The sequence below is a fragment of the Styela clava genome, chromosome 5 (assembly GCF_964204865.1).
Source record: "Styela clava chromosome 5, kaStyClav1.hap1.2, whole genome shotgun sequence".
NCBI classification, from domain to species: Eukaryota; Metazoa; Chordata; class Ascidiacea; order Stolidobranchia; family Styelidae; genus Styela; species Styela clava.
Genome location: NC_135254.1, coordinates 24,369,161 through 24,395,800, shown reverse-complemented (window position 1 = coordinate 24,395,800; position 26,640 = coordinate 24,369,161). Strand labels below are relative to the sequence as shown.

The 26,640-nt window shown below is 35.2% G+C and overlaps 4 protein-coding genes across 6 annotated transcripts; all 4 read right to left on the bottom strand.

Moving 5' to 3' along the window:
* Positions 1-2,380: 2,380 nt before the first annotated feature.
* LOC120344709 (outer dense fiber protein 2-like) lies at positions 2,381-19,988 on the bottom strand. 2 transcript variants are annotated; one of them, XM_078112596.1, is made up of 19 exons: positions 19,852-19,988; positions 18,261-18,414; positions 17,365-17,517; positions 16,829-17,008; positions 12,596-12,661; positions 12,235-12,356; positions 11,963-12,089; positions 10,440-10,565; positions 9,736-9,873; positions 8,986-9,117; positions 8,520-8,755; positions 7,983-8,129; positions 7,260-7,449; positions 6,331-6,465; positions 5,846-5,944; positions 4,523-4,705; positions 3,958-4,071; positions 3,785-3,877; positions 2,381-3,642 (listed from the first exon to the last, which is right to left on the bottom strand). In XM_078112596.1, exons 2-19 carry the CDS (start codon positions 18,354-18,356, stop codon positions 3,445-3,447), a joined length of 2,535 nt encoding a protein of 844 aa, XP_077968722.1. In that variant the 5' UTR covers positions 18,357-18,414; positions 19,852-19,988; the 3' UTR covers positions 2,381-3,444. The 2 variants fall into 2 exon arrangements, with proteins under 2 accessions (XP_077968722.1, XP_077968723.1); XM_078112597.1 differs by having other exon boundaries at positions 19,847-19,865.
* LOC120344263 (uncharacterized) lies at positions 12,595-16,818 on the bottom strand. 2 transcript variants are annotated; one of them, XM_039413388.2, is made up of 4 exons: positions 14,995-16,818; positions 14,440-14,664; positions 13,991-14,069; positions 12,595-13,451 (listed from the first exon to the last, which is right to left on the bottom strand). In XM_039413388.2, exons 1-4 carry the CDS (start codon positions 15,126-15,128, stop codon positions 13,290-13,292), a joined length of 600 nt encoding a protein of 199 aa, XP_039269322.2. In that variant the 5' UTR covers positions 15,129-16,818; the 3' UTR covers positions 12,595-13,289. The 2 variants fall into 2 exon arrangements, with proteins under 2 accessions (XP_039269322.2, XP_039269321.2); XM_039413387.2 differs by having other exon boundaries at positions 14,440-14,680; positions 14,999-16,818.
* A 1,954-nt stretch (positions 19,989-21,942) lies between the features above and the next one.
* LOC144423030 (uncharacterized) lies at positions 21,943-23,882 on the bottom strand. Its single transcript, XM_078113192.1, has 2 exons — positions 22,421-23,882; positions 21,943-22,225 (listed from the first exon to the last, which is right to left on the bottom strand). The coding sequence occupies exon 1, from the start codon at positions 23,821-23,823 to the stop codon at positions 23,017-23,019; it is 807 nt and encodes a 268-aa protein (XP_077969318.1). The 5' UTR covers positions 23,824-23,882; the 3' UTR covers positions 21,943-22,225; positions 22,421-23,016.
* Positions 23,871-26,307, bottom strand: LOC144423023 (uncharacterized). The gene is made up of 2 exons (XM_078113185.1): positions 23,974-26,307; positions 23,871-23,924 (listed from the first exon to the last, which is right to left on the bottom strand). The coding sequence occupies exons 1-2, from the start codon at positions 26,305-26,307 to the stop codon at positions 23,871-23,873; spliced, it is 2,388 nt and encodes a 795-aa protein (XP_077969311.1).
* Between the last annotated feature and the right edge of the window lie 333 nt (positions 26,308-26,640).

The window sequence follows — 26,640 nt, the reverse complement described above, 5'->3', positions numbered from 1 at the left end:
AGGACTAGTTATAATTTAAAAATTGAGATAAAATGTTGTGATCATCTTATGAAAATTGGCAAAATTAAAAAGCATAAAAAAATTCTGAAAAACTCTTAAATCTAATTGGGAAAACTTCAATTTGTTTTCTTTTTAACCTACTACATTATCGACAACATTTGTAGAAGTTGAAAATAGCTTTCCAGTGATACCATTAGATTAAAATTATGTTGCACCATTCAAATTTTAGAAGCATTTTTATTCGTGATTTTGTTTGTCGCAAGTTCGAGGCGACGTCAAGGTGACTTAAATAACGACCTAACACATTTACGCCGTTACGCAGCGACGTTAAGCAATTACGTTGGCGCGTAGCGCGTTTACGTTTCATACGAAAAACACTTTTCCCCGCATGCTCGTAATGTCATTTACTTAAGTTCATAATCGTGAAGTGACTTGTAAACTTGTAAACGATACACGGGGAATTTACGCATTACATCTAGCCTCAAAATCTGTTCGACTAAAACACACAATATGCAGTTTATTGCCGTTTTAATTTATAAAGATATGAAAAATACGAATAGCAAAATTACGGATTTCTAAAAACGGAATGATGGAACATATCGATGGATGCATTGTTTAGCGCCAATGCTGGACTTCATTGTGCCATATTTTCTTCTTCTGATAGATGAATACTATCAAATATTTCATCTGGACAAAGCTTTCGTTTAAAATCCATTGTAAATATAGCGATATCAGGAATGTATCGTATATGCAGTAATTTCGACAATCTAATGAGGCCGCAAAATGTAAAACACTGACCAGGTGAGATACTGGTGCCACCATGTCTTCCGCGTTCCCGGTATCAGTTTTTTTTTTATTCAATTTTCATGATGTCCAACGGTGAATAATTAGCCTTGATATTTCCGGCGGAACATCATAAATGCATGAGGATCAAATATTTCACTTTGGCCATTCATTTTTGTCCCATATTCAAATAATAAACATATATATATAAAATGGCCTTTATATTCTAGCAATTTTACTATGTTCGATCAATATTCGTCTGAATAAAAGGGTTTTATCTGCGGCCGAGGATATGATACTGATCCAATGATGACACAATCTGCACTCAAGCTGTGAACGCAATTGCGCAATCTACCTCACGCAAAACGTTAAGCACGAAACGTCACATGAACGTTATCACACAATGTCGTCGTCGCCCTTTGCGTCGTTACGCAAACTTGGCGTCAAAATAGTTGATCAATTTTGTTCGCAAACCATTGGAATCGATAGTACAAATTCTGCAATAAAATGAGTTATGCGTATGTTAAGAAAGTCATCCGTATATTCACCGAAAGGTAATTTTGTATACTTTTCAATATTTTACTCATATTGATGATACATTTCTCAAAAAGGTATTAAATCTTATCAAAATACAAAAAATTGGTAGGTGCGACTAAAAATGGGATTACACATCTCATCGAAACATCTCGTAAAAAATAATGCCAGTTTAAAATAAAAGACTAAATAATCTTTTATATGACATATTACAGACCATCTGATATCTAATGGTTTAGAAGTTATGTTGATTTAAAATTAGAGATATTACAATCTTTTAACGCGTCACATCGATGCGATGCCGTGGGAGGTCAGGGTGAGAGAGTAGCGTCGTTCTGGGGATACAGAGTTCAAAGAGTTTTAAACACGTTTTAAATGATTAATAATCTGTGCTTAGCAGTGATTTCAAATAAAAACGTGTTATTCATAAGTAAATGAATATCGGTTTTCATATTTTGTGTATTTGAAATTCAAGTCCTAACGTTATTTTTCGAAAGAACATTGAAATAAGACCCGGTCTTATTTTCGGGGAAACACGGTATGTTGTATAGGACGCATCTTATTAAAACTTCTACCGCCGAGGCTTTACCTACAATTGAATTGTATTCGCTTTTGTTTTACACGTTACGCACTGATTATTTAATCATAGTACGACCATTGCCGTGCTTCCGGCGTTGGGGGTAGACAACGGTTACATGGCCCGCAATTGTTCCGTGCAGCCTTTGGGATCATATTCAATTTTTTGCTTTACGTGATCCGCTTGTCTCTTTAACTATAAGTTATATATATATATTTTATTTCAACAAGTCGGTTCTACCCAGAAGGGAAACGTTTGGAATGACGTGTTGCTCAAACCAGTAGTGGTGTAACATCGCTGACAATAAACTAAAGATGACAGAGCGTCCAAACAATGCAATCTCTTTGTTTTTTTTCAGAAAAATTTGCAATCTTTTTTCTTATGAATTTAAAAAACTTCTCATTTTTCCAAAACTTTTGACTCTTATTTTCCATCGGCGTCCCATCTTATTTGAATAAGTCACAAGTCACAAAAAAATGACATGCATTTATGCTCTAAAAATATATTAAAATATATAAAACGTAGGACATTTTTAGTACTTTACGTTCAAAACTACAATAAAATTGTGATAAAATAAACAACGATACAGTAAAATTGAAATATCTGCAATCTACTTGGAATTTCTTTCTAAAATCAGCAGCATGTGTGAGGTTGAAGAATAGGGTGCATCTCGATGTAGACAAACCAATTGAGTACAACAAGTCTTAGTGTACATCGAGACGCACTTTTGCATTATAATACCTTGCAACAATATAATTACCCATTTCAATAACGAGTATAGTTACTACCAACTAGAAATAAGTATGGGGTAATACAAACCAAACAGAAGACAATGCAATGCATCAATTTGAGGTGAACAACAAATGTGATCAATTAAATATTGCACTCCACAACCGGCACAGCCAAATTCAGACCAATATATAGCCTCAAGGTTAAGCATAAATAAAACTTGACCAAAGCAATATTTCAAGAGCAGTGGTTTCTGAATTTGAAATCTGTGGTTGACGAAAGACTATATGACAATAGACATCGTTCAGACATATTAGGCCATAAATTTGTTTTCGTGAAAGGCAAGACAGAGAAAAGTTTGTGCCTTACCGTAATAAAGAAGGACGAAATTACATAATAACAATTTTTTGCATGGTGCCTATTAGTAGTATTTGCCCTTGAAAAATTTGCCAAGTCATGTAGAGACAAATGCTAATACAACACAGCCCTATTTGTAATATACAATAAAAGTCCAATCAACTGAAATAAATGTGTAACATATCTCATGGATTTGAAGATAATAACCAAAACACTTGCATCTCCTTTTACATTTCAACTGTTACAACTAAACCAAGCTGTCTGTTACACCTAAATATGGTTGAGATCTACTATTACATATTGTTGAAATTTGCAGTTTATACTTAATTTACATACAGCTAATAACACTATGAGATATTGTCTAATATGAGTACTGCATGTGATGCTAATTATAAATGAATGTTCATGGGTGTAAATTCTTGAGTGAGTCTAATGCAAAAAGTATGGTAATACAAATATGCTTTTCAGTAAGGTGATCTCGGAGAAGACATTCCTGGCCCACTTTTAGCAGGACTAGATGTCATAACAGCATCTGCACCAAATACAGTGCTGTAGGAACTTTTCAAAAAATTAACATAATTTCTCATCGACCTATTTGTCGATTCAGATTGCTCCAGTCGGTCTCTGGCATCCTGAATTTGACTCTGTAATCTCCTTTCAGTCTGCAAAAATTTATAGAACTGTAATACCAGAAGCGTAGTGAAGTGCTAAAGACATATATCATGTAAATTATGTGAATCAAATTTCATGTACCTTTTCATTGGTTTTTCAATATAATTTAAGAAAATAAATATACGAGCTCACATCAAGTTTTGACCTCTTTACACTGGCAACATCTGTTTTTAGACAGGTGATTTGTGTTTCCAGATCACATATTCTGGCTTCTGATGCTTTTTCCTGAAATTACAACATGCGTACAAACAGTCAAGTTTTACAAAGGAAGAATGTTTTAGAGTTTAGAGCAATAGATGACTTACCCGTGCTGTAGCTTTGTCTCTCTCCATTTTTGCTGTTTTCCGAATTTCTTCAAGTGCAGAATCAAGTTGTTGTTGCAAAGAACTGCACAAATAATTCTTTTCTTCTAATTTCAACTGAAATAGGTTTTCAAGAAAAGTTGTGAAGCGGCCTAACTATTTTTGAGTAATATCGTCAGCAGCATCAAGGTTGCTCCAGAAGTATGTGTACCAATATGGAAGCCACTAATTTTGTTTGCCTAATTTACATCAAGTTGTGTAAAGGGAATGAAACCTATGGGCAAGGGGAGATATTCACTTGGCTAACACAGATAGTCCCCGAACTTGTAATAGAACCATATTAAGAAAAATCAGAATAAAATGATGCATAACCCTAACCTGTTACACATACTACAGGAGTACCGCATCAAGATTAATGAAACAAGATTTTTTCACTGTTTTCTAATTAACATGAACATTTTTAAAGATGCTTGATTATCACAAGACTAAATAGAAAACCAAGCCAATTTTTCACAAGTTACTCAAAATGACACAATATTTTAAATGCAAGATAAATTATAAATATTACCTGAAGAGTTTGTATATTCTCATCCTTATCTGCTCTATCGATGGCACTTTCTCGTAACACGTTATCTCTGTCATTCAAATTAGTATTGACTATATCTAATCGAGCCATTAACGCTCTATTTTCATCTTTCAGAGTAGCAATATTTTGTCTGAGAGAGTCTACATCATCTGACTGCATTTCATCCTGTAAATTGTGAATTGAACATCAGCAAATATTCACCTTCATAAGTAAATGGAATACCAGAACATATCTTTCCCAACACCTAAGAGAATATGACGCAAGCTATTCAAACTAGTCTACATCGAGAGTGAAAGTTAAGTTAGGTAACACAATAGTTATCAATACAAGTAATTGAGTAAAAAAATATTTAAAATCAAAATTGTAATGATCACATACCAATACACAATTAAAATTGCAGAGCTCACTGTTCATATATTCTATGGCAGTGATTCTTAAAGTATGAAAATGGGTAATAAAAATGGGTCGCGCCAAAGGTGTCAATGCTAGAGAAATCTTGAGGAGTGGCCGAACCTTTGAGCTGGTTCATTGTATCAATTCACCTTCTTATTTTGGTATTCAAAAACAATGAAATATAAATTGTTAATTACGAAAAGAACTATCTTGAGCGCATTGTTGCGTTACAGTTTATATGTATGTATAGACCAGTAACGTGTTTTGTGTTATACTTTTGTGTCGTAACCATGCACGTCGCTTGTCGTTGTTATGACCGTGCGGAATGTCATCTTATTGAAGCAAAATAACCAAAACAATGTGATGAGTAAACAGTGGTATATTGCGAGTGTTGCCGAAGGCCTAGCTAGGATGTCATGTTTGCAACGGACGGCGGTATAGGTAATTGGAAACGAACCAATGACTTTTCTGCTACCATTCGCGACCATGTGTCTGTGTGAGCAAGGAATTTCCGCACTGACGGTTATTAAAACTAAGGCTCGCAATGGCCTGGATTTTAGTGACGACTTGCGCATCTCCCAGTAAAATAGAGCCGATATATATAATATAAAATGAAGGGGATATTTCAGTTTCACCAACACCAATCACACTAGGTCAGTGGTCTATATTTGAGTCAAAGAGTACTGACATTAAAAATACATTTTGCGATGTTAAGGATTGGGTCGCGAGTATTCATAAAACTCAGATTGGGGTCGCGCTCAAAAAAGTTTAAGAACCCCTGTTCTATGGAATGACATTATGTTCGTACTACGTGGGGTCATTGTACACAGTGGAAATACTTCCAATAGGAGCGAAAGCGAAGGTGTAAGAATAAAAAAAAAATTTGGAAATTCAGTTTTCAAACAATCAAACCTTGCTTGTCAATTCAGAGATGATTCGAGTTTGTTCTGCAGATCTTCTTTCAAATGTATGAATTTGATCTTGAGCATCCTGTAGTTTCATTTCAGTCTCCTTAAATAATAAAAGGATTCACATTTTCCACTATTCACTACATTCGCTTTTGGGACCTGGGCCCTTTGTTCATGCTCATCTAATGGGTATTTCACCACATGTCAATCTGTAGTACTAATGAGATAAATCTTGTTATTACTAATCTTAAACTTAACACCAATCGTTTTTTACGACATAAACAAAACATAAGTCAGAATAAGTAAAAATTTTCATCTCAAAAGCAGCAATAAAAAGTGCTGAATGATGATATCTAGGGAGGTAAGTCTCATAATTTTGAATCATCAATTCGAAGCAATTTCAGAAAAATCAGCTTGATTTCATTTACAAAAAAATAATAATCCAGATAACATTAAGCAGTTGCATGACAAATCGTGGTTGCGACACACCTTTAGTAACTCTGGCAAAGGTTGAAGATCTTTCATTCTTTGCAGCATTTGCTTTCGAACTCGTTCAATTTCATCAGAACCTTGCTCTCTCATACGTCTTGCCTCTCGTTCTGCTCGCTCAGCACTCAGTAATGCCTTAAGTTAGAAAAATTAACAATCAGTGAAAAAAATTTCATAACCATAAACAGGACAGGTACACTGATTTTATAAGCCTTCATCCAAAACTGACACTTCTGCTAACTGACTATTTTTGAATATAGAATAAATAATGCCATGTCCATCGATCCTTTCGCTAATAAGACTGATATTTACAAATAAATGCTGGTTGAGTAAATTCATCATATATGGTTCCCATATAGCTGTAAAGTTGACGAGGATATGTACAAATATCAGCGCTTCAGAAGTATGTGTACCAATATGGAGATAACTAATTTTGTTCGCCTACTTTACATCAAGTTGTGTAAAGGGACTGAAACCTATGGGCAGGGGGCATATTCACTTAGCTAACACAGACAGTCCCCCCCCCCCAAACTAATAGAACTGAAATAAGGAAAATCCAAATAAAAATATGCCCTAAGCCCCTAACCCCAACCAGGTACACATACTACGGGAGTACCCAGATATCTGCTGAAATAGTGTTTAACCAAACACCATTGGTTAGACGCCGCCCTACAAATCGATTTTACTTACAATTTGTTCTTTCAGTATAACATGTTGAACGTTAAAAATGTTGCACATTGTATGATAAATTTTCAAATTAAGGCTTTCTTTCAAAATGATTATTTCGTATACAAAGACACATTGCCTGGCAGTCTGTCTGGCAACGCAAGTCTTGTGTAAAGTTATGTAACTGAATTATTTAAAGCTATCCAATGCTGTCTAAAAATACTTGCAATTTAACAAAACTTATACCGGATAAAATACTTCACCTCTTCAGCTTCATTTTTACTTTTAGCCAATCCTGCTCGCAATTCTGAGTTTAATGTTTCATATTGTTGAACTTGGTTACGTTGTCCTGCAGCATCTTCCAATGCCAACTTCAACTTTTCTCCAGTTGTTCTCAACTCTGCTTTTAGTCGTTCACATTCCAGTTGATTCGAACCATTGTCAGATGATAATCTAAAATTAAAAAAATTAACATCATTGTTCAGATCAACTGAATCAAATACAGTGATACCTGATTTTCATCTTTATTATTTATGTTTATTCTTTAATATGTACAATGGGCGCTTCGGAAGTGTGTGTACCAATATGGAGGTAACTAATTTTGTCCGCCTACTTTACATCAAGTTGTGTAAAGGGATTGAAATCTATGGATGGGGGGTATGTTCACTTGGCTAACACAGACAGTCTCCGAACTTGTAATAGAACTAAAATAAGGGAAGTCGGAATAAAATTATGCCCTAACCCTAGCCTGGTACACACACTACAATAATACCATACAATATGGACAATTAGATAATTATTGTTGTTTAGGTACATGTCATGGCAAAATTTTGAGTATTTGGGGAATGCAATCCCGGTCCTTACAAATATAGTAGTCCGGGTGAAAGATCTATAATACTCACCGGTGAATGCTGTGACTATTTTTTTCTTATTTCAGAAAATATAAATGAAATAAAAAATCAGCTTGTAAATACAAACCATCATACTTATGTAGTTTTTCTGTCAATTCTGCATCTCTATCCCTTGATTTGTTTTCATTTCTTCTTAACATTGCTTCAGATTCATCCAACTTTTCAGTCAATGATTTGACTTGGTTATCAGATCGGGCTCTATCATCCATTGCGCGATGATACCTAGATGTAAATACAGATAAGACAAGTGAAAAATTTGAGTTTACATTGGTGTTGAAACTACAAAGCCAGTTTTTGTAATTCCTCAATACCATAATTGGGCCCTCCAGAAGTATGTGTACCAATATGGAGATAACTAATTTTGTTCGCCTATTCTACATCGAGTTGTGTGAAGGGACTGAAACCTATGGGTAGGGGAATATTCACTTGGCTAACGCAGACAGTCCCCGAACTCGTAATAGAACTAAAATAAGGAAAATCAGAATAAAATTATGGCCTAATCCTAACCTGGTACACATACTACGGGAGTACCGCGAGTTGTACATTGATGTTGAAATTACGAAGCAGGTTTATGTAATTCCTTGGTAACGAAATTTTATTATAATTACACACCTAGATTTCCATGTTTCACATTCCTCATGAGCTTTGGAAAGTTGATTTTGTTTTTCTGCCAACCTTGTTTCTGTCTCTCTGAGAATTTGATCAGCCTGATCAGCCCTCTGTCTTTGAGCACGAGTCGCTTTCTTTAGAGCTTCTTTTTCTGCAGTTATAGTCTCTTGTGAAAATCTTGCAGCTGCTGTTATATCTTCTGCTTCTTTTTGTGCAATAGTGGTGTCCCTTTCCATGTTCTTGAAAAGCACATAATATGCATTGTATTAAAGATAGCAAAAAGCATTGGCTATTTTATAACATATATTTATTGGAGTCAATGATAAATAAAGCACAACCGGTGTATAGCAAAACGATGCAACGTGCCCGACGTTTCGAATTTCTATTCAGGAAAATTTCATCAGGGCATGATATGGAAAGCACACTATCGTAATTACGTTACAGCATATACAGAAATCATACCACCTACCCTCAACTGCACTTGGAGTCTATTGTTTTCCATTTCCTTTGCACGAAGTTCTCTTTGCAAGTGAGCTCTTGTTGCATCTATTGATTTGTTCAACTCTGTTAGAGTCCTACTGTGATTTTTTTCTTCACTTAACTAGTAATAACAAATTAGAAACATGACAGTAAAATACATCTAAAATAAAAGCCTGAAATTTATTTGCGGGTCTTTCAGCAACATTGCGTCGCTGATTTTGAACAAAAATGAACAAACAGGACTGTCAAATCATAATACCCAGAAGGTATCCTCTATAAAAGTCTTGGTACACATTTGGTATTTATTGTATATGAATAGGTAACCACACAGAGAGAGACGCAAGTTACATGAACACATTAAAGGAGGGTTAGCTCAGTAAACCAGTCATATTTGAACATAACACTGTTTTGATAAATTAGCAGACACTGGCACTGCAAAGATATTGTTCATTTATACTGTTTATAGTTGAAACAGATGTTCTTATTTTTATTAAAGGCATTTGCAAATGTCATAATAGAAATCACACACTCTCAGTCTATAGGAGCATAAAAATTTTATTCCATAAATGAAAATGAAGTAGTTAACTTCATTCCATCTTACAGATCAGTAGTTTCTACCTCACATTGGAGTGCAAACCTCTATGAAACATTCCAGAGGAGCGAATTCCACAGAATCCCAGTCGAAAATCACCAATATATATAATAGAATCAGTGTTAAACAATGATCTTGTCAATTTACCTGAGACAAAACCTGATCCAGTTCATTTTTCAAATAAGCTAATTCAGATTTGAATCTCAAAGCAGTGGAGTCAGATTCAGCAACTTTTCTAATCATGGTATTTCTATCTTCTTCAGATCGCTTCACACCAGCTGTGACCTAGGAATAAAAGACAAAATAGAAAACCTATCTATATTTCCCAATTACGGTATATGTGCACAACGACAAGTCATTGTTAGTACAGAGTATGAATAGAATTTCATTTTAAAAAGGTTAGTAAACTACAAAAATACAACGAAATAGATTAAGGCTTGGACTTAAATCTGAGTCTGGATCCGAATCTTAGCATATATCTAAAATCATTTCAAGTCCATAGAGGCCTTAGTAAAGGGTTTTGCCAACATGTACAAAAAACAGTTAAAAAAATACTATTAGGGAGCCAATATCAAAATTGGACATATACTAACGAAATCTTCATTGATATTGTTTAAGCATGTATGTTCTTTTCATTGTTTGGGAAGTTTTCATACCTTGGCGTTTGTGTTTCTAAAACTATACATTTTCTGCTATTCCCAACCAAAAGGAAAAAATATTGCAGAACTTTCAACCAAGCAAAGAAGTGCAAATCAACTTAAGGTTGCTAAACGATTCTATCCACCGACACAAAGGCAGGGAAGAGAGAAGAATAGTTTGTTGTAATAAACAAATTTAGACCAAAATCAAACCTCATGGTGAGTTTGTAGAAGGCTCCGTAATGCAGTATTTGATGCTTCAAACTCCTCCAGTTTTTGGACAAGCAAATCTCTTTCTTTATTTAACACAGCTAAGTTCGATGGAGAAATGCGATTATCCTAAAATAAATATTATCAATATTACTGATACATCTAAATTCGAGATGTGTGATTGTGATCCAAATCTGTTTTCTATCCGATCAAATCTACCGAGAGTGTAAGTAGGAATGGTAAAAAACACACATTTTTGCACCAAAAGATGTACTCCTCACGTCTGCTAGGTGCTAGGCGTTCGGTATACCCAGCCCACGTTAACATATCTTTTCATAGAATATTGATTTTGCAATTTTGATAACTTACACGATTATGATCTTGTTATTAAATTTTTCATTTTTAACGCAAATATTTCCTAACGTGCGATGCTTTCAAAAATACCTCTCAACTTGAACGTCCTACAAACTAATGATTCTGTCCAGAGACATCTATAAAATCTATATGGGCATACAACGCCTTTCAGTCTTAATACTCTATCCCTCATTTTCAGTCAAAAATTTGAGTTGCAGACTCCGTGGTTAAAGCTTTGAACACTGACAAGGAAAAAAGTGCTGTTAAAAGCATGTTTCATCGGGTCACAAGAAGATATCAAAAATAGTCGAATGCATTCCAGGCACAACCATTAGTCATTGCTGTCTGGAGACATGAATTGAACTGTATTATACACTTTTTTTAATCGGTATTTCAGTGTTTTTCAACCTTTTTCAAGTCAAGACACTCTTTTTTCATTGAGAAAATCCCGCGGCACACCATGAGCTGAAAATGTGAGGAAAAGACCTAATATTCACAATACAAGTGTTATATTGTTAATATAGGCTTTTTAGCATTGAAGAAAGATGTTGAATTGGACATCTTGAATAGTAATCTAAGTATTACACAATCGGTCATATTTATTCTCACTCAGTTAGAAATAGAGCAGATATCCTGGCAGGAATTGATGAAAGATATAGTTTTTGTTGTATAGCCTTGTCTTTGCTTTCTTTTCACCTCCACTCATACTAGGGCTCTCATTTGGGCCCGGAATTTTTCAAGGTCCACTACAGTGTCAGCATTTTTTCTTTTCAAAAACTTCTCCTTCACAAATGCTAAGCGCAGTCAGGAAGAACGAGAATGACCTTAAGTGAGTCGGTCGAAGGCGGGCTCGTATCACCTGACATATGAATGATGTCACACTTGGTGGTAAATGAACCATGATATTGTGAACATTTAATTGTGAAAAGATTGATCGTTACAGCTATCTGCCGCCTCATCCATGCGTGACCATTTTTCGCCACCTTCTGATATGGAACAGTACTACATGATTACTGTGCCGGGCACTACACCGCATAGACACAATAATTAGAGAATTTCCCACGGCACCCCTGACAATATGTTATGGCACACCGGTGTGCCGCGGCACCCCGGTTGAAAAACACTGCGTTATTTTACTTAATTCTATGATAATTTTTGGAGGAAGTCCTTACATGACATAATCTTTTGACAACATTCCTCAAAGTAACAATTTGTTTTTCACATGACGCTCCATCCAATTCTACTTCGATCAATTTCTTAAGAAGTTCATCCTTACTTGAACCAAGTTCTGAAATATCCCTTTGAAAAAAAATTGTTAAGTCTTACAAAAAATGTCAGGAGATGACTTTTTTATTGATTATTCTCTATTTATGTAAATATAATTGAATTGATGAACACAAAATTATGTACTAACTAAAATTAATAGAACTAATATCCAACATACAAACTTCTTCCAAGATCATCTTTTATCCTTTCAACACTTTTTCGAAGTCTGTTATTTTCCTTTTCTGTTTCTTGATATTCTTTCTGGACCAAGTCAAGCTCTTTTTGCTGTCGTTCCAATGCCTAATTGAGAGAGAATATTCATGCACAACAAAACAAATTTGTAAAAAACAATGAATCAGCAATGAGCCAATGAAGTCAATAATTTGGATTGCAACAAACAGTACTAGAAGGTCAAATATAAAATTTAAAAAACATTAGGAGGTATATCAAAAGAGGAAATTAGTTTGGCGAGCAATATTTTCAAATCTTATGTTATTCTAAAAATAGAATATTTTTTGGAATGAAAAGAAGATTCTCACTGCTCTTGATGCTTCAAGCTGTTCATCTCTGTCTTCAATCTCATGTTCAATTTTCTTCAACTCGACCTAACAAATTCAGAAGATTTATCAATGTATTATGTAGTGATCAAATGAGTCCAAATCTTACAATTTTTCACACGACTGATGATTACAGTCTATAATTAATCAAAATAACTAAAGGGACATAACTTACAATGAAGAAATAGTATTCAACATGAAACGTTTATTACACAAAAAATATATCCCAGTACAAAATCTGGTTTCATGAATGGCGAACGATTACAAACCAGAAGCTTGAAAACAAGCTGACATACAAGTACAATATATGCCGAACCAGAAATATTACAACTTTTCGCACAATATATGAGCTTCTAATTCAGAACATCCAGGTAATAAAATTCCTGTCCAATTCTGAGAGACAAAATAAAGCAGCACTCTAGTCTCTAACAAATAAGTAACCTATAAAAATAAACCAAACCTAAAAACCTATACAAACAATATCCAACCTAATATTTCTTTTAAATGTAAATTAGTTAAATTTTTAGCATTTTGGCTAGCATCTAAAAAAAATGTAATACTACAGGTAAACACAATTTTATATAGGTTTATATAACGTCTGATAAAAGAGGGTTTGCAGAAACATACAGAAGTTGATTTTGTTCATCTGAGTTTTTTTTGTTTCACTATCACTATTTTATATCAAACTATCACTGAATACTTTCGCTGGTCTTATAGCAACTCGTCTGACTGGAACCTGTGTACTTTGTAGCTGCGTTTGCTTTATATTATTTCCAGCCTTTTTAGTAGTACTTGTAATCCCTGGTGTACTTTCTGACAGTTCTTTATTAAATCTCACCTGGCAATTAGACAATAAAGAAAAAGAATAGCTTTGTAATAATAATACAATTTTATTCGATAATATATTGCAATTTTTCCATTCCCTAGTGGTAGTCAATAGGCATGGTATAGAATATTTACGCGATAGCACTGACAGATTGTACTCTCTTTTAATTGCATTTTAAAATAGTCTTCTTGATTCAGATACAGTGATAAGTGAATTGTTTATTATAAAACATGTGACAAGAAAGTTGAAGGGCATAATTCTATATTTTGTCTCCATTTCTGTTTTAAAAAAGTACTTTTGTATTGTGCCTTTCTGGCTTTGGATTCGAGATATTTGAGGGAATTTCTAATACTTTTTTGTTGTTTCAAAAACGTTGTCATTGTCAAAAATTCGATTATTGAATGTAACTAAGTACTCCGTTTGAATAACTAATCCGTGAAAGGAGTGGTAGCTGGTAGGTAGTGTGAAATTCCATTGTTTTGGGCGATTCATAAAAGTGAACATGGCAGGAGGAGTGAAATTCAAAATTAATAAGTTGAATAACATAACACCTTTTTTAAAGAATTTGAGTTCATGTCTGAATCTAATGCTAATATCTCCTCTTCTTTATCAAACTGTCTCCTGTATGAACTAAAGAAAACAAAACTTTGAAATCAGTTGTATCAGATCAACTATCACAACACCTATATGTAATACTGTATATACACAAACATATCTCGGAACAATACAGGGAGCATTCAACATAAAGCTTCAGGTTAATGTGGTTCGGTGTAGTACCTATTTTTCTGTTGAATTATTAATATACAATTAGACGTGTCATGGATAACAGTTAAATATCAGATAATAATTTACCTTCTTATAAAATGTTAGAAAGGCTTAACACAAGTCAGGGATGTCTAATTCAGAAAAATTCTCTGTTCTAAAATACTTAAATCCTGTTCTATTTTTATTTATAGTGAAATAGAAAATAACAACATATATTTTGAATAATTTTACATACTTATCAAAATATAAAACATTCTCCAGAGAAGACTTTGTCTCAATAAGGTCATGATTAAACATCGGTGATTCAATTGTATCAGCAAGTTTCTCTAATCTATCATCATCATTCAATTCCTTTCTATTACAATCTCTAACTAAACGTGATAAAGCCTTGTTTACTCTCCTTTCAACATTATTTATTGGCACACATGGTGTGAAGCATCTTCCATGATAATTTCTTGGTCTGTAATAAAATTTAGCTGCAATGCGGAATAAAAAATCGAGTCATAAGGGTTTTATGAGCATTTAGATAAATTTCAAGCACTTTTTATGAGGCGTTTTTTTATAACCAATTTATTGATCTCGGGAGTTCTCAGAACAGCCAACTCGAAATTTGATTAAAGAAAAAATCCTAGAAAATTTCATCACTAAATATAGTATAAAATAATTAAATATATAAAGAAAAGCTCGCCATCATCACTGAACAATATATTCTGTCGCTTATTCAAATTTTACTCAAATTATTTTGGGCTCAGAAATTGGATATTTCCAAAATAAATGTCCGTTTTCATACCCACTTGTGACTTTCTCAACAGGAAGATTATCTTTCTGCTCACTGCTATGCAGCTTCTTATTCCCTGCTAAATCAGATGGTCTTTCCTCTGCCTTCAGAAATGAACTACGCTCATTGGGTAATATAACCTTCATTTCATTATTACTTCCACCACTAACTTCCCTACCTTTCTTTACTGCACCATAACTTTGACCTCTACAGAGATCTTCTTGGTTATGTAAAAGAGATATTGTCTAAAACAATAAAATCAATTGTCTCCCTCTCACTATTATATACAATTATAATTATACTAGTGCATCATAGACTATATTATATATGTGGTAAACGGTTTCTTTTATAACTGTTGAAAATGTATAAGCAAATCATAGCTTCATTACAATCCTTGAATTAGCTAGATCAGTGTTTCTCAACTTATGGGTCGGGACCCAAAACTGGGTCGCCTGAATACTTTTTTGGGTCACTTGCTTTTTTCAAAAAAAACCTAAATGTTACTATTTCTATTTTATAATAAATTTTATTGTTTACTTTATATTTAGTATTGATGTGTTGCTCAACAGTCTCTGCATGTGTTTGGAGTATCACTGCATAAAAACTAGGCAGCAATTATTTTGCTTAGGTGAAGCCACAAGTCGATTTCAAAAACTCGATGAGGGCAAACACGTGCAGTTTTCTCCTTTTAAGTAATTTCTGGGGAAAAGGGAAATAAATGTTATATAAAATGGATTGCTTTATATTATTCATTAACTTTTGGTCATAATGAAAGTACTACACAATTAGTATTTGGACATATCCTTGGGTCGGGAACTCGCAATATTTTACAAAATCAATTTTTTTTTTTAATTTGGGTGCTTAAAAAAGAGGTTGAGAACCACTGAGCTAGATAACCATTTACAAAAGTTGGATGGGTGTCTTTCATGAGATAGTTTTGCTCAAACCATCAGTTTCGGCAAGAATGTATTTTTATAAAGCAGTGGTTCTCAATCAGTGGGGGGCGTAGACAATTTTTGAGGGGCGTGAAGCTAATTAAAATATTAGTTGTAGATTTGATCTTGCACGCCTTATTTTGGATATTTCCAATTCAAAACTTTGCAATATTTATGTTTCATCCACATTATTTCAACGTGTTTTTTGAATAAATAAATACTTGCGCCGTATTATCTGTTATTTTGAGCTTGCTAGCTATTTATTTTAAAGGTGGGGCGCGAGACTTGGCAAATTCTAAAAAGGGGGCGCGGCTTAAAAAGTTTGAGAACCACTGTTATAAAGCTTACTAAAAAACATAGTGTTGGCTTAGATGTTTCCTAATAAGTTCTTAACTCATAATTACATAATGCTGATTTTTCTTGCAAAAAGATGATATCAGTAAAATTTCAATACCAATATTTTTTTTAATATGTTGAATTTTGTTCAGTTTGAACATGGCGACGATACCATTACAAGTAAATGTTATTAAAAATTATAGCCAAGATAACAAAAATGTTTTCGATCGTTCTTCCAGGATATATTTATGTACTCCAATCCATTTAGGACTCATAAAACTAATATTTACTATTTTTACTGCATTCCAAATATTGATATTAGAGATCTCCCACATTTCATATTGATATTTTGAAAATTGCTTATGCTACTGATAGTGACAGCAACAGCATAATGCCCATATGAATCACCCACAAACCCACAAACATTTGCAACCATATTTGCATCTGCGGAAACTCAATTGAAATGTCAAATTTGATAGTAAAATATGCTTATTTTGATATACACATTTGTTTATAATGTTACCAGTCACCAAATACACATAAACATGTTTAACAACAAATACAATAAAACTAACTTCATTTCTCAAAGTTCCAACTTCTTTCATTAGATCTTCAATTTTTTTTTCATAGTTCATAATATGGCTCCGTACATCATCTTCGTCATGAAGTGACAAATCTCCAACTTTCAGTGCCGAATTTGCATCCTGTGCCTCTCTACTTGATGGCAGATTTACTTCCAGTTGACTTCTCCCATTCTAAAATATTTACAATAAAATATGTAAACCTGCAGCTATAGAAATTGCTTATTCAGCAAAAAACTTGGTCCATTTTTAAAAGGTATTAAACATTTTGTAATTGTGACAAATGTTTTAAAGAAGACTAGTTTATAACTGGAAAATCCAGCTGAAATTTTCTACAACACATTAAATTTGCAACATACATCGTTGAGTAAAGCTTGGGTTTACACATATAATATTCCTGATGGAGCTGGCGCCCCAAAAAATCCTGTCAAAATGGTTGAAGCGAATATTAAAGCAAATTACACACACAGAATATAGGCATAAGCATATCTTCATTTGAACGATTGAAAAATAGTATGCATTGAACATACGTCCCATTTGAAGCCTTGATTAGTTTTGTCTCTCAGGGATGTTCTCCCAGGTGCAGGAATCCATGGTCCATTTATTGCTTTGCTTCGACTTTTTGCAGTTGGTTTCTGCGGTCTGTGTGAGCTGCTTGGTAAGTCTGCTATCAGCTTGTCAGGCTTTTTCAAACATAAAAAAAAAATTTAAAAATGGGCTCCCAAGAACCATACAACTCTATAGAGGTTCGGTTTTATATTTGGATTCTTTCCAAATTGGTTATATTTGATACAGTAAAACTCTGGACAACAACAATATCTGGACACCACTTCATATTTTCTACATTATACTTTCTTACGTATTATATTCCTATGAGCTATGAATATACATTGATTAGAGCAAATTTCCTTGCTGCCTTCCCTGTAAAGACTTCTCAGTAAAACAGTGAGCATTCACTATGAATAATTCAGTCATACAAAGCAACATTAAAACTGTTCAACCAACTAACTAGCAATATGAATAACACTGCAACAGCCTATGCAAATGAAGATATATGTCATTGAAATGGTAAGTTATGCTCTGCATGGATTCTTTTTAAATCCGGAGTGTCTTATTCCTATAATATAATGATTGGAGTAATTTCCTCATAGAATAAAATCATAAAATTGGCATAGTCACACATTTGCAGACTCCAGAATGGGTTGCATCATAAAGTATCACTTTGAATTTATGATAAAAGCCCCATGAAAATGACTAATACAAAAAGAGTCTGTTGAGAACTAGGCTGGACATAAAAAAGATCATTTTATTAATGCATACTTGTTGCCTGTTGCTACAATGTATACTATGCAGTTAGGAAATTTATTGTTCATCGCACCATATACCAAAATACCCAACGATAAAGCTGAATACATAAAAATCAAACCTGATGTCGGTTGATGACGGCAGACTTTGGTTTCTTAACATGAACATGAACTGGGGTGTTATCTTGCACATGAACATGGATTGGTGAAGCAGCCATTCCATTGACAAATTGAAGCCAACAAACTTATTGTCAAAAACTGAACCTTCATACAACGCTGTAATAGAAAAATTTTTTCAATGTAACAAGTTCTGACTTAATTCTGTAATTCAAACCACACAATGCTAAAATATTTGGATGTACATATATGTAGTTGGAAAGGGTGGGCTGGCTGGCTGGAGGCTGGAAACTTGACTAAAATTCACATTTTTTACGGCGATTTCGATCTTTTTAAAGCTCCAATAGAAAAAAAAACATTAATATTCTCGAGAAAGCATCTTAAAGCTAAAATAAAACAACTCCAAGAGGACACAGAAATATTTGTTCTTGTGGAAGACAGCTTTCCCGATGACTTGAGCACTACAATGCAAGACGGTAAAAGTAGTGGATTTGTTTAGCTTCTAACTTCCATCAGTAACGGAATCCCTTTATTCAATATCTACTTATGACCTAATCGCATTAAAAATGATTCGGTACCACACCATACTGCCATACCACTACCTATAAACATTGTTATAAGTATAAGTTTATTTCGATTCCATAATCAGCATAAGTCTGTAAGTGGCAATAAAATGATTGATAAAAACATATAAATAAAAACTGATTACAGGATTATGAAATCAGGAGAGCAAACAAAACATTGGATAACGTACAAAAAATAGGACTGTAAGATGGAAGGTTTTGCCAAAAAGAAGTGGTTCGTGTTCACTCATCTAAAATTATTTCACACATGCACACACAACCACTTGCAGACTTGACCACAGAGAAATTACTGAGTAAAAAAACGCATAAACTTTTGGGGGTCTAGTATAGTTTAGTACCACAAGTACTTTCAGTGGGCGTAGCTTAACGAATTTTACATATGTTAGTTATTCCTAACGCCCACCTGACTATGCCATCCAAAAATTACGTCACTACGACGTCACCATCACGTCATAGGGATTGCCAAAGTATAATTACGATCGCCCGAAATGACATCTGCGCCGCCGATAACGAACTTGCTAAAGCCGGCGATCTCTCTCCTATCGTGATCATTGTGACGAGAAAACGAGAGAAATTGCCTGCTCGATTTCTGGCGATCGTCTGCGCATTTTGGACGACCATCCACATACTTTGGTGGGCCTTATTACGCCACTGTGACGCTGAAATGACGTAATTTTTCGGTGACGTAGTCAGGTGGGGGTTAGGATTGACATATGCAAAAATTGTTGAGCCAGGTCAACTAGAAGTACATGTGGTACTAAACTATACCAGACCCACTTTTGGTAAATTACGGTACATAGTAAACAAAAAAAATAAAAAATCATTTGCCACTCCATATTAATAATTTTGTAATGGTTGCCACTGCCAAATTGATCGATTTTCTAATCGGGAGTGAATAGTAAAGAAAAACTTCTATCTGTCTATTGAAAATATATTGCCAAGCTGATTATTACGCCCCTATAGTCCTAAAACGTCGACGTAGAAAATGCAAAAAGACGGAAACACACCAGACCTCTTTGTAGTCGAGTGCGACCAACTGATCACTGAAGTTGGGTTAGATTAGAAATACGGGCACTGGTATCACTATCACACTGGTATCCTACCCACTGCACCAGGAAATCTAAATGACGAGCAGCGAGTCCACCGAACACCGCACGATTGAAACTGGGGTCGAAGAATGCCGAATGCTGATTGGTTGATAAAGTGGCAAACGTTAACAACAACAAACCGAATATAGTATCCACGCGGTGGTGCTTTACTGTATCAAATTCATTACATCAGCGCGGTGTGTTAGTCGTTGCACCAGGGCTTGCTAACTTTTTTCACTATGAACCTCTAATATTTATTTCGAAGTCGTGTGGACCTCCAAGTGTTTATTGGATAAATCCTAGTTAAATCACTTGCTGTATTAGAAGAACTTTTCAGTTTTAATCTACAGAGTATTTTTACCACATTAAACTTTGGACTGCCTGGAACTTGCTTGTTGAGTTTGGCACTGGTACTAAGTTTGCATATTCATTTTGATTTTAATTTAAAAGAATCTATGATCAAAGCACTTCAACTAGTGTATCTATGATATGTTCGTTCAATTATTTCCATTCTCAATTAATAACCCTAAATACAACTCGCATAGATTGGGACGGTTTTGTCACCGTATTGCCCGCTGTTTTTTAAGTATCGGTACCCAGAACAAACTTTTTTTTTCAAATGAATTTAAGTTTAAATTCTATAACAAAATTGATTGGTAACAAGACTAACAGAATAATCAGTGAAAACCTTGTGGCCGCTCGATATTCACAAGCATCAAGATCCGTGGGGTCAAGTCACTAATATGGAGCTTCATTTCTGCATTATCGTTCAAGTGCCCTTTCGTTTATCCAATAACATATAAAAAGAGCAACAATTTTAATAAAATGTATTCATTTTATATAATTCCCTTTATCTGTGGACCCCTGTAATCGCAATGTGGGACTGTGGGGGTCCATCTGAACCACGTGGGAAGCCCTGCTTTCACTGTACGCAACTGTATTAAAACTCTAGGAAATTTTATATTTAAAACCTTTTGCACTTATTTTAATTGTGTCCAATCACCAGTAAATTTCGGCATGAGATAGACCAATGACAAAAAACTTGGATTTCGATCTTGGCATGGAATACAGCAACTGTGGGCAAACCGCGGCTGCGGCCCGCGAGAGATTTAATGAGGCTCTTCTCGCTAGCATTAATTATTATCCAAATTATTATCCAAATTCAACCAAGAGAAACTGTATAGAAGAAGTTTTCATCAATGATTAGGACAAATTATGTTTTAGTGAGAAAATCATTGGAATGGAATTTTAAATCAGTTAAGCGACAAATCCCACGTTATGATGGCCAAATGTTTTGTTGCTGGCGGTATGCCGTGATAGATAAGATTCACATAATTATCTCCTGGAGTACAGCCGGAATGACGGCTTAATCACATGCCATCGTCATATAACCACGGCCTATTGTCCGGTTTCCAGTCAATGTCGGATAAGGGATTAGTTTGCCAATTATTTGTTTTCTGGTGCACAGACTTGATGGTAGAGGAAGCCGTAACCGACCAGCGGTTACGTGAACCACCCTACGGCCGCGGGAACTCCAGCAATCCTCTCGCTCAATTAACCCCGCATGGCAGAAATTTATGATATCATTTGGCAAGGAATCCGATGCAACAACTGAAGCTAGTTTTGTTATATATATCATGAAATATTTCTTGTGCTAAACACCCATGCTCTGACTGATTTTGTGAAAATAATATTGCTGATATTGTCGCACTCTTGGATCCAGCGCCGGATTAACCATTTAACCGTAGTAGTATATATTTCCGATTAAACAATATAACCACGTGCTTAGGGCACCAAGGAAAGAGGGGCACCACAGTAATTTTAGAGTAGAATTTTATTTAGTTTATCGGTGTTTATTAAAATATTACGAGTTCACCAGACGACTCCAGCTTCAAAATGTTTGCTTATTTTTCGTCTTCAAGTATCATATTAACCTTTTTTATTAAAAATAAACAGTGATACTTATTTAATTGACACGAAATGGGTCTATGAGTCGTTTTCTTAAATTGCTGTTTTTTTTCTTCCTATTATTCTCCCTTGTTGCTGCATTTTTGTTTTAAAAAAATATCTTCTCCCTTCAATAATTGGACCAATGAACTGTTTGCAATATGTGGAGGTTTCACGATCGCATTTCAACGATCTAGTGGTCAGTGTAACAGCCGTTCTTTGTGACCTGGACGACACCGACTGCACACTAGATATTTATTAACAGTTCAATAACGCGGTCTTTCAAGCCCCAAGTTTGTATCCTCAATCCAGAAAAACACACAACTCGAAGTATACAGTTGACACGGTTATCTTAATACAAACGTAAAAACAAATTAATACAAAATACTTGCAATAAATAAATAATCATACACAATTCGGCCTTTAGAAAGCCTACTCAAATTTATGAACACAATTATCAAACATAGTTAATTATTAAGTCGAACCAAATTACTATTGAATAACTTGCAGCCTTCAAATCAGAAAGAGTTACAAATTATAACATACCGAATTTGTCTGCTATTCCAGGCTTAAATTATCATAAGTTGAACATGAATTCATTCGTCAATGAAATCCGAACAAATCAATTAAATAAACTATAACTGTAAAATCAATCACAAAAGGCCATTTAATGCTCATAAAATATCCCTAAATTAGGCCTAGGTGGGCAGCCATAATCTACATTATTTAATCGTCCTACAGTCAAAACAAAAAACCAAGGTCGCTGAACAAGTTTAACTTATTTACAAATTACAACGAAACGAGCCTCATTCTCTGCAAAAGTAAAGCGCTATCTAAAGCAAATTACCGAAACTATCCATGTCTAAGCGAGACATGTCTGGGCAAGCAATTGCCACGAAGACTCTCTCAATTGTTTCGTCACAAAGTGTGTAGAAGCACACTGTCAATCAAGTGAAATTACGGCGTCAACAATAACAAATAAATTACTACACAAGTTAAACGGACGCAATGTTTAAGTCAATACAAAAATCAAGTGAATGCGATTCTCGATGTAACATTCCCCCAGCCAGATGTTGGAACCCAGTGAAAACATCTTACTCACAAATTTCTTACATCGAGGATATCACACACTTGAAAACATTTTACTCATTAACTCTATGAATCAAGCACAACTTTGCAATTGGCCTTCTCAATAAACCCCTGGATGTCTTCACAGTAACTTGACGCACAGCTCCAAGTTTATCAGGTGTAGTTTCCATAACACGTCCAGTCTGCCACTTCCCCCTGGATATAGTATTGTCTACAAGTAGCACAATATCACCAACTTCCATATTACGTTCTTTAGAGGTCCATTTCTGTCGTGTCTGAAGTGTGGGTAAGTATTCTTTGGTCCATCTGATCCAAAACTGATCAGCTAAATACTGAATTTGTCGCCATCTTCGTCGAGTGTAACAGTCCTTTTTGTCGAATATGCCAGGAGGTAAATTACTTGTAGGATTCAGTAACAGCAAGTGATTTGGAGTGAGTGGCTCATCATCTTTCGGATCGAAACTTATTGGAGTGATGGGTCTGGAATTCAACTGTGATTCCACTTCACAAAAAATAGTAGCCAAAGCTTCATCTGACACCAACTGATCGTGTAGGAGAGCAACCAAAATCTTTCGAACTGACCGAATTAATCTTTCGTAACATCCTCCAAAATTAGAAGCAGTAGGTGGATTGAAATGAAATTTAATATTCTCCTGACGCAAAAATTGTCCAACTTTGCTTGAATTCCAAACTTCTATTTCTTTACGTAGGATTTTATTTGTTGCAACGAAGTTACTACCGTTGTCACAGATGAACTTGAATGGTCTACTTCTACGTGCAATAAATCTTCTTAACGCATTTATGAATGAATCTGCATCCATCGAGTATGCAACTTCCAAGTGTACGGCACGAGTTGTCATGCATGTAAATATACAGCCCCACCTCTTGACAGTACTTCGTCCTTGCTTTACAAGAAAATGTCCGAAGTAATCCACTCCAACGTAGGTAAATGATCTTTCACCTGGTGTGACTCTTTCTTTCGGAAGATCTGCCATAATCTGTTTACTCACAGGTGAACTTCTTCTTCGACAAAACATGCATTTTCTGATAACAGATTTCACCATAGCGCCTCCTTTAACGTTCCAAAATCGTTGTCTCAGAGAAGTCCATGTACTCCCCATACCAGAATGATGTGTAGATACATGATGTTCTCTTATAATCATCTCAGTTACATGATGTTTTTGTGGAAGTATAATCGGATGTTTAACATCGAAATCAACCGGTGCATTTCTCAATCTCCCACCAACTCTGATGAAGCCATCTTTCATAATCGGATTGAGTTTATGCAGGAAATTTGCAATCTTCAATCTCTTCAGTACTTGTTTCCCAGATGTACTTCTATGATTGGCTTTCTGCAATGCATCAATAACTTCGCCAAATTCTTGTCTCTGTATGTATTTCAAAATGTCGTCTCCAGCAACTCGCAATTCTTCAAGTTTCTCATTGCACTTATATTTCTTCTTCTTATGAAGGTATTCTTTAAATCGAATCATCCATGCACTTGCCTTTTTCAATTTATACCATGTTGAGAAATATGAAATAAATTTATCCATTGGCTTCAAATCAAACTCAGAAACATAATTCGCAACAACTCGTGGCTTGCATCTTACAAATTCATCAGGAAGCTCAGGTAACTGTACTGGCGGTTTAGGCCAATGTTCCTCTTGCTCTTGGAGAAATGATGGTCCCTTCAGCCATCGTTCATCCATCAACGATAGTACCGACAATCTTCTGGATGCATCATCTGCGGGATTCAAATCTGTAGGTACATATCTCCACTGTAAAGCATTCGATCCCTCTTCAATCTTTGCAAGTCGATTTGCCACAAATGTTGGAAATCTTCGTGATGTATTATTAATACTCAAAAGCACGGAAGTTGAGTCTGTCCAAAACATCGACTCTATTTCTTCGAAGTCCAATTCACGTCTCAGGAATAAATCTAATTTGACTGCAAGAGCGGCAGCAGTCAACTCCAGCCGTGGTATTGAAACAGTTTTAATGGGTGCAAGTCGAGCTTTTCCTAAAAGAAACGCAACATGAATCTTCCCATCTTCATTGATTAGTCGCAAATACGATACAGTTCCATAGGCAACTGCAGAGCCATCTGCAAAATGGTGTATTTGACGAGTCACAATATTGCCAAAACCAGACGGCGCAAAACATCTTTGCATGAATATATTCTCAAGTCCGGGAATATCTTCGAGCCATCTGTTCCACAATATATTTTCACTATTCGATATTTCATCGTCCCATTCATAATTATTTCGACATAACTGCTGCATCAATATCCTTTCCTTTAGTATTACAGGTGCCACTATTCCCATCGGGTCAAATATCGAACTGAGTACAGACAAAATCCCTCGTTTTGTTGCGGGTTTTGATTTCACATTAACATCAAATCCAAAACAATCTTCTTGGATATTCCACTTTATTCCGAGTACTCGATCGATCTTTTCAGGTATTAAGTTTACACTTGACGCAGTGTCTGCTCTGTCTTTAGCAGGAATCTCTGACAGAACTTCAGGATTGGAACTTTTCCACTTTGCTAGATGAAATCCTTTTTTCTCCAGCAATTTATTCATTTCTCGAACAATATGAATTCCCTGGTCTACAGTAGATGAGCAATTCAGGTAATCATCAACATAAAAATTTCGCTCAACTCCTTTGACAACATTTTCGTCAAATTCATCTTGATGATCTTGAGCTGTCTTCTTCAGACTCCAATTAGCACAAAATGGAGATGAGACGCTACCAAATATGTGCCTGACCATAAAATATTCTGATGGATCCTGTGACAAATCACCTCCAGGCCACCACATAAATCGCAATACATTCCAATCCTTCGGGTGTACTTTCACCTGATGGAACATTGCTTCGATGTCAGCCACAATAGCTATTTCTGGTTGTCTAAAGCGGAGAAGAGTTCCAAGTAGAGAATTTGCCGAATCCGGGCCTCTCAATAGTTGGTCATTCAAGGAAGTATTCGTGCAACGTGATGCAGCGTCAAAGACAACGCGTACCTTGCCTGGCTTTTGTTCAGAAAACACAGGGTGATGAGGCAAGTACCAAACTGCACCTTTACGGCCAACTTTATATTCATTCGAGATACGCTTTGCAAATCCAAGACTAATATATTTCTCCATAGTATCACAGTACTTCTTTTTCAAAACAGGATCACTCTTCAATTTTAGTTCAATGTACTTTAAGCGTTTCATCGCAACACTTCGATTGTCTGGCAAATCAGGACATCCTGGCTTCCATGGCAATGGTAACTGATAATGTCCGTCCACGATCTCAACTGAATCTTCCATCAATTGCAATGCGTATTTGTCTTCCTTAGACATTGATGGAATAGGCGACAGTGAAGCGTCTTTAAAATCACTTTCCCACAAACATTTGATTTGCTGACTCAGCAAGTCTTCCTCTTGCACTTGAACGCAATGAATGTGAACATCACTGTTTCTCTCCTGAGATAAAGCTGGTCCAACCAATGACCATCCTAAAATGGATTTCTTCGCCGAAGGTTCATTTGTGTTTCCCTCGTTTCTCATCCATTGTCCAAAACACTTTAGGGACATTTACCCCAATCATCAACATCACGTCTTTACACGGCAGAGTAGGAATCTTCAATCCCTTCAAATGTGCATAACTTTGTACATCAAATTGTGCTTCATTAG